This window comes from Myzus persicae, unplaced genomic scaffold (genome assembly GCF_001856785.1).
Source record: "Myzus persicae strain clone G006 unplaced genomic scaffold, MPER_G0061.0, whole genome shotgun sequence".
Classification (NCBI taxonomy): Eukaryota; Metazoa; Arthropoda; class Insecta; order Hemiptera; family Aphididae; genus Myzus; species Myzus persicae.
The window spans coordinates 33527-42508 of record NW_019104275.1 but is presented as its reverse complement, the minus strand read 5'-3'; the positions used below and the strand labels follow the sequence as shown (position 1 = coordinate 42508).

Below are 8982 nucleotides of genomic sequence, written 5' to 3'. Positions count from 1 at the left end.
ATAATATTACGATGATATTACAGACATCGTATTACGTGACCACTACTCCCCACTCGGTAAACAGTAATCACAAAATCTAAGAATCTATTTTCAGAAATATTTTCCGATAAGGCGATAATATTTCACTACGAATTCACAAAATATATATAATTAAAATAAATGAAAAAATAATAATTTAGATAAATATGTACGTAAATGTTAAATATGCGTATAATTAACAAAAACCAATTAAAAAGCTAATAAACTGACAAAAAAGTACCAATAAAGCATTTATTTACGAATATCACAAGAAAAAGCAAAAAAAGCAAAAACAAAATTGCATATTTGAACTCTGTGATGAATGAATCGAATTTTATTTTTGATTAGCTATGTCCTGGAGTACTATGAAAGAAAATGCAAATGCTACAAAATCCTAGCCCTAGTAATAATATTTGTCTGCCGTACGGTGGTGGGGATAGCGTTTGAATCGACGCCGCCCGACGGCTCGTTTTATTTGTGTGCGGGTATACGAGCGCGCGCTCCAGTGTATTCTTTATCTCGATGGTTTTATCACGTCTGCACCTGCGACGGACGCACCAGTGCAACCACTTATCCAGAAACTACCAATAGGTGTACGCGCGACCGTCGATGCAGCTGCAGCTGCACGCGGCGACTGCTGCAGTCGGTCGCAACAGCCAAACCAGACCTTAAGAATTAATTATTCTTTGGTTGATAAGATAACATTGGTACTCAATAGTCAATTATAATACAAGAGGAACAGAAAAAAGTTTCGAGATATCGAGTTATCGAGTTTTATTCTAATGGTTTGTTTGAGGGTATTTCAATTTAGTTCGAAATAGTAAAAAATTGAGATATTGACTTTCAACATCATAAGAAATAATCGCAATTAGATATTTTCTCATTCAAATTGTATTATAAAAACACGTGTTTTTAGATTTTTTTTCTCTTTAAAAATTCATCTTAAGTTTAATATTAATAATGGATCATGTTGATGCTGATGATTTTGCCCCAACAAATACATTGATTTGTGTAAGTATTAATAAATCAGTTTTATAATAAATAATTAAAATTACTGAATTTGTTTTATCAAGTTATATCATAATACTATCAGAGTAGCTAATGGAAGGTTACATTTAATTAATTAAGTCTAAAATTAAAATAGAATTGAAATTAAACGTAGAGTTTATAGGGACTGGACTGGAAATCTCAATAGATTTTTTTGCCTATTTTATGGTATTTTATTTTACTATATTTAGTAAACAACTGGATTTTTTATCTTAACTAATATAATGAATTTAGTAATAAAAAATGTAAAGTACACAATTGTTATTTATGTTTCAGAATAATGATTCAAAAGATCACCCTCGTCATTTAATCCCCAAGCTATGTCGACAATTCTATGCCAACGGCTGGGTCACTGGAATAGGTGGCGACATCAGCATTAAATACAAGTACATAATTATTACTGTTCATCACATCTTAATTTTCTTTAAATTGTGTTAATCTAATAGAGTAACATAATTTTATAATATGCTTATTAGTTATTTCCCTTTAATATGTTATAATTACGTATGACTTGAATATGTATAATAAACTATAATTTTGGTAATATAGCTTAAAAAATTAATTAACTTTTTATGATGATTAGTGACCAAATTTTTATTGCCTCATCGAGTGTTCAAAAAGAAAAGATTGAACCAGATTTACTTGTTCAAAATCTAGATGGTGAGGATATTATAGTTCCGGAGTCTGAAAAAAAACTATCAAAAAGCCAGTGCACTCCCATATTCATGTGTGCATATACTGGTAAATTAAATAATTAGAAATGTTTTATTTTTTTACTAATAATTTATGGAAAAAATTTAGAGAGAAATGCAGGAGCTGTGATACATGTATATTCTCTAGAGGCAGTCAAATTATGTTTGTTAAATCCCGAAAATGAACTAAGGATTACTGGCTTAGAAATGATGAAAGTAAGCAACAACTATGAAATGGTATTTTCACAGATAAAAGTATTTGTAAATATTTTTAGGGAATTTTCAATGAAAAAACAGGAAAATTCTATGATAATGATGAAGAACTTGTTATACCAATAATCGAGAATTCAAAATATGAGAAAGATTTAGTTGAAACTTTTAAATTAGCTTTGAGAAAATACCCCAGCACTTCTGCAGTTTTGGTCCGCAACCATGGAATGTACGTTTGGGGTAGTTCATGGATTACAGCTAAAACACAGTGAGTTTAAACGTTTAAATGTATTAGGCGCACAAATTACTTATTCTTTTTAATGGATTTTTAGGCTTGAGTGCTATGAGAATTTATTCAATGTAACAATTTTCAAGAAGACACACAAAGTTTAATCAAATTGTACATGTAGACTTTATCCTATCGGAGAGCAATTGGGAGTTATCCAAAGGCTATTGAGGAAGAACTCAACTTATTAATCGTTTTTAAACTAAATCTGTTTGTTCATTATTTCGTAATATTAAAAAGACTTTTTAGTCTTCTCATAAAATGATTTTTTATTCTTTATATATTATATAATTTATGAGTATATTATCATTATTACAAAATTGTATGATTTTTAGTTTAGACAAAAATTTATTTTTATTAATTAGTTGGTTTAAGCATCCAAAATATTTTGCTATTTATTGATTTTGATTGATTTAAATAATCATGTTTCACTATTCACTAAATGTTCATATAACATGGGAGTAATCTATTACTGTACAGTATAAGCAGTCAACATCAAGGTCTTTTGAGTATCAGATCGGTAGAATCGCATAAACGATATTTAAAAATATACTTTTACTAAAAAAAATTAAGGATGTTATTGATTTTGCAAGAGTATTATAAATCAATTACATATTCTTTTTATAAAGATTCTTAAAAAGCTTCTCCAGAACAGTGTTGTAACTATAATAACTTATTCAATATGTTTATTCCATTTTAGGCTATTACATGTCAAAAGTAGATATTTTACATTTTTTAACTTCTTTTATTCCTAGAAAACTACATTTTATTTCATTGTCTGAATCACATTCATGAACTATTTTCTTATTTGTACTATTTGTACTATTTACAATTATAAATTAACATGCTTTTAATTCTAAATTGTACGTTATCTGTTTTATTTGAGATGAAGTGAATTGTCAAACCAGCTTTTAATTATTGCTATGAGTTACAATATGATTTGCTGAATTATACAGCTCGTTAATTTGGTTTTTCTTTTTCAAAACATAATTTTTTGCTCTGGAGATTTAAAATTAAATTAATCTAGTATAATATGGATACATCTATGTTACCGCAAATGCCCGATCACTGGGTAAACCTAGGTTTTACTGTTTGTATTCAGCAAATGCTGAATTTCTGAATTTGATTCGGGCTTTTACTAAACACGTTGTGGACATCCTAGGATATACAAATTGACTTAGTAAAAGCTGATTAATATTACACGACACATAACATTTAAACGATAAGCTGCGTAAAAATTATAATTTTATATTATTAAAATAAACTATACATAAATTCTTTATACAAAAAAAAAATGCATTTTAAGATGTACATTTTGTCTGGCAATTACATCTCAACATTTTTGCTCGCAATAATTAATAACAATTATTTTTAAAGATAAATTTACGACTGCAATGTGTAGTTACAGCATTATAGATATTAATAATTTATCTTAGGACTTGCATTGTATCGGGTTTAAGATTAATATTATACGACTTATATCGTGATATAACTTAGTAATAGCTGATATATATTGAATGGTGGCACTAACAAGCATACACTAAGCTGTTGCTCAACTTTCACTATCATGGCAGGCAATGATTTTTGAGGTGTGATTGCCAGAAAAATTGTACAACTAAAAAATTCAAATGCCGCTAGTGAAATGTATTATGTAATAGCAGGTGCCATAATAGTACAACATGTGCAAATAAATAAAAATTTAAATAATTATTTCTAACTACTCACCAATTTTACTAATTTTTATATGAACAAATAAATAATAATTCTGTTTTTAAATGATTTTTGTTTTGTATAAAGAATTAAAATAAATGTCAGTAGTTTGTTTTAATAATATAAAATTATAATTTTTACACAGCTTATCGCTTAAATGTTATGTGTCGTGTAATATTGATCAGCTTTTACTAAATCAATTTGAACATTCTGGGATGTACACAACGTGTTCAGTAAAACCCCGAATAAAATTAAGAATATCAGCATTTACCGAGTACAACCACTAACCAGTAAAACCTAGGTTTACCTAGTGATCGGGCATTTACGGTAACATATATAATACATATATGATATATATCTGTGCCTTAAACCGACGCTAGTAGAAGGGGCGCGCTCGTTCGGAACATTAGTATTATTATTTATTATTATTTACTATAATAAAACAACTCACAGAGGTCGTATTCGTGCACGGCACAAAAAAAAAACGAATACAGAATAAGTGGTAACAAGAATACAAAATAACCAAGATTTTCAAGAAGAAAAATTCGATACGTATCGACATTCGACACGGAAATACGGAATAGTTACGTTCCACCTCGTATCGGAGTCCGATACGGGTCGGTACGTATCGCTTGTATATTGCACTCGTAACATCTTGAACGCTCAAAATTGATCCGATACGTACCGATACACTCCAAATTCTTTCTTGAAAATCTTGTGCCGTATCCGAAGTGACGAGAAATAAGTGGTGATAAGACGCGGGATCGCCAAGGATTCTTAGTACTGTACCACTGGCTTATAACGTCCTTGAGTTCTACTCTGACCTGACGGACATCGACCGACGCGCTCGGCGCACTCACGCACAACGGACATACGATTTATGCTACTGCTTTCTTATCTTATGTAGTTTTATCTATGACAGTATTTATTGACTATCGACAATCCGACATTTCCCGAACATTTCCCGTGTGCCAGCAGCTGCCTGCAGTACTTGTGATTCGGTATATCGTGTGTCGGTCATTACTCGTTTGTGATTTATCTAATATTTTGATCTCGTGACTCAAAATGAATAGGAAAAAGAAATTTGAATTCGCCGTGGGTAAGTAACAAGTGTTAGTTTAATTACAATAACCGACATATTATTAATGAATTCCCAATATGATATTAAATCTTACAAGTTTCAACTGCAGGTACCTATTTGTTATTTATGTGATTTTAATATGCTATTAGTGAACTATATAATTAATGTATTAGTTACCAAGAGCAAGTTGTTGCCAAGCTGACTTGAGTCAGCATGCAAGTGAATTGTGCTCATATAGGTTCTGTGCAGGTTATAACTTTTTTGGATCCCTACAATACTGGATTAGCTCTAGATTTGTCAACTAAACAGCAGTGTGCAAGGTAGTGTGTTAGTTACATGGGGTTTAATCGCAAATTACTCTGCCTTTGTCTGGTGCTCCTTTAGTAATTTTATCTTCACTTCATTTTTTTTCTGTTGGTAAATAGTGCATCTTGCATATTCAAAAATAATATTGTTTGCTAATGATGTGAAGCTATTAAGATAAAAAAAAATAGCCTTGATTGTGTGAGGTAACTGGTAGATCGAGATCCTCCTACAAGATACTAAATAATAACTAAAATCCAAGACAACTTGAGTGTGTTCAACTCAGACTCCTACATTATGCTAGTTTTATACTTAAGATACCTTGTTCACAATTGTATGCCGATTGCTACTCACCTTTGCTTACCCTCTTTAGCCAAATGTCGATGTATAGCAAGTATTAAATTGTGGGTCTTCTAAACAAAAATAACGATTTACCTGTCCTCTCTAATCTGCTTCAAAGTTCATTATCGTTCATCTCGTTCTAGTGCCCTCTTCTACGTTCCACATGCCACCACCCAATTAGATAAATAATGATTAATGAGCTTTTACGACTAGATAATAATGTTTGCCAATTGCAGATTCTGTCTTTAATAACTTTTTATTCTAATTATGTGTAATTTATATATTATAAGTTATTGTAATTTGTATATTATTAATGACTATTATTTTAATAATTACTTTAATATCGTAATGACTTATTTTATCTCAAATGCGTACTGTTTTTTAATAATAATAATTGTGAACAACTGGAGTCGCAGCATTGGTGCGGTAGTCAAGATAACAGAATTGCGACTCAATTATTTAGGATAAATACTCCCACCAAATATTTAAATAGATAATACAAATTTGGGTAGGAAGAATGAATAATATCTTTTATTAATTAAAACAATTTACAGTGTAGTACATTTTGGGGTATATTTATATACATACCTATTATCTACAAAATATCTATAATATCACTATAATAATATAGTACACATTGTATTTAATTCTAATCTGACTTTTATAGTGTTAAGTAGTGTATTATTCTCGGTCTGTTACCTATGTTATTTTATAAACAGTTTATTGTGTCTCGTTATAATCGTTTTCTCTACTATAATTTCTTGTGTGGTTTGTAATCACCTGTGAAGTAGGGTCTCCAACTAAGACATCCAATGTTCAAAATTTCAACCGTTGTGTAAACAAAATGGTGTTATTTAGTTACGTTTACACTACCATTTATAATTTTAGTAACTAGGCATACAAAAAAGTAAATGGGTGTGTGATATGTGTTTGTCTTCACAAAACTTTGTGGATTTGGAGCATTTTACTTGGTAAATTTAGTCCAGTAGATTTGACTATTATATTTGTCTATTCTGATAAAGTTCAGAGAACGTCATAGCTTTATGCATTGTCTCTGTTTGGAAAACACATAACATTACATATTGTACACTCTGAATAATTCTTTTAACTTTGATATGTTTAATTTTAGGGTTAATTGACCTTCTACTAAATTTAGAATTAAAAGGATTATCTAGTAAATTACGTAGGTTTTTATACTTTAATTTTAAAGCAAGATGCTGAGCATTTTAAAATTGTGAATTGCTTGTATGTTTTAAAATATCTAATTGTTTGCTATAAAATTAAAATAGAAAAAAATTCACTAGATAATTTAATTACTTCTAAATTTGGTTATGGGTCGATTCACTCTAAAATTAAACATAACAGAGTTAGGTAAATGAATAACTTAGCCGTACTATTTGCTGTGTTATGCATTTATAAAATGGAGACAATGCAGACGGATATGGTATCCTCTTCAATAAATTTAATTTGCTGGCTATTCTATTGAATGAAGTTCAAGAGTCAATATCCTTATGTTCTGATAAAGTTGATAACTTCTCCAAATTAGGCATTTTGGTAACTAAAGTTAATATAATAGCCAGGAATTAGTTTATATTGAAAACAAATGTATGAAGATGCAAGAGAAATAGATTCCTAAAAGATTAGTCATAATGTAAATGAACAGTCTGCATTAGTCTTATCATGTGAATAATGTTGAATTCTTAAAGTAACTAACAAATTGCTCTCTGATACTCTATCGAAATTGGCTAACTTGGATTATGTAAGGTTGCACATTAAGGTATACTTAAAATATATTGCATTAAATAGTGTAATGATATTAAAAGAAAAATTAATGTCGTATTCAATAATAATAATAAAAAAAAAAAACAGAACTTCCAAGATAGGTTCTTATAAAATCAATTTAAAGTTGAATCTATAATTGTAACTGTAACCAATTTGTGTTCAAACTTTCCTAATAAACTGTATATTTAAATTATCAGTTTTCAACAGATAACAGGAAGACTATTTGTTACAAAATAACTGGCAAATAGATAAAAAAAAATGTATTTGTTTGGTTGTACAGCATTGGCTTGTTTCTGAATAAAGAGGAATATTTTGGTGTTTGTACTTTATCAAATATTTGAATATTGTCATTAAGTAATTAGCCTCTTTTAAATTGTTATATTTCTCATTATTGAGGCCCGTAGATACTTAAGTATGAATACATATGATCTATCATCTATCAACTTATTGCAAATACAATGAAATTTCTCTCATTTTGTTGCATTTCTCTTAGGCTCAAAACTTCTAACCTAACTTAAGGCAGGTTGAAACACTGACTATAGTCATCATTAGAATATGACTATTGTAAATATTATAATGAATTAAATTAAATTACATATAAATATTGTTTAAAACACATAAAATATTGTTTTGTATTTCTTAATTGTAATGTTTTATTCTTAATTAGGTGACAAAGTGTTGGCTTATGATAATAAATTACTATATGATGCCTTATGTTTTAAAAGATGCATGACTATGGCTAGTACCCAGTACTTGCTTCATTTTGTTGGTTTCAACTCCAAATTTGATGAATGGGTTTATGAAAACGACATATTAGAGATGAATGAAATTAATTTAGCTCACAAGAATAGGTTATTATCTATGTTACGGTAAGAAATTGATTAATTATTACTACTCACCACTTTTCACCATTTATTTATTATAACTATAAAAGTAGGAAACCTGCTAAAAAATCAAAGAAAGTAAATTATAAAAAATCTAATACTAAAAAAAATGCTTCACCAAAACCAGCATTGAGAAAAACAGATAAGATCTCAAATATTATCCCAAACATCAATCCACATTCAAAGGTATTACAATAAGTATAAAAAATAAAGTTAAGAATTTTAGTTAGATATCTATTTTTATTTTATTTTTATTTTAGCTTCTTGCCGTCATATTGTGTAATATTGCTGTACCCTATAGTTTACAAAAAGCATTGTTTTTGGATTTTGTGATGAACAACACATATCCAAAGGTATGATACATTTTATTTTTATATATTATGATTATTATCACTGTTATATTGATTGCTTGGTTTTAGATATTAAAATTTCCAGAGAAACATTTTTTGGCAGAAATTTTATACGCTTTCACTCAATCTACCTATTTTGACGATGATAGCGAAAAGTAATTATTTAATGACTATCTAAACTTATTGTTGATAAACAATTTTACAATATTTGTTTCAGGAAAAGTTCAACGATGTTATGTGTAACGCTGATGCAATATTTTAACTCTCATGTTAGCAA

At 29.0% G+C, this 8982-nt stretch overlaps 1 protein-coding gene across 2 annotated transcripts in view; it reads left to right on the top strand.

The window, feature by feature from the left end:
• Positions 1–2496, top strand: part of LOC111040782 (probable methylthioribulose-1-phosphate dehydratase) — a 5721-nt gene extending 3225 nt beyond the window's left edge. The window contains exons 1-6 of one of the 2 annotated variants that reach the window (XM_022324795.1): positions 736–1029; positions 1342–1451; positions 1649–1806; positions 1867–1973; positions 2033–2235; positions 2300–2496. In XM_022324795.1, the coding sequence (XP_022180487.1) occupies positions 979–1029; positions 1342–1451; positions 1649–1806; positions 1867–1973; positions 2033–2235; positions 2300–2360 (690 nt within the window). In that variant the 5' untranslated portion in view covers positions 736–978 and the 3' untranslated portion in view covers positions 2361–2496. Of the gene's footprint in view, positions 1–735; positions 1030–1341; positions 1452–1648; positions 1807–1866; positions 1974–2032; positions 2236–2299 lie in introns of those variants that run through there. The other variant, XM_022324794.1, reaches the window with a different exon arrangement.
• Positions 2497–8982: the final 6486 nt, after the last annotated feature.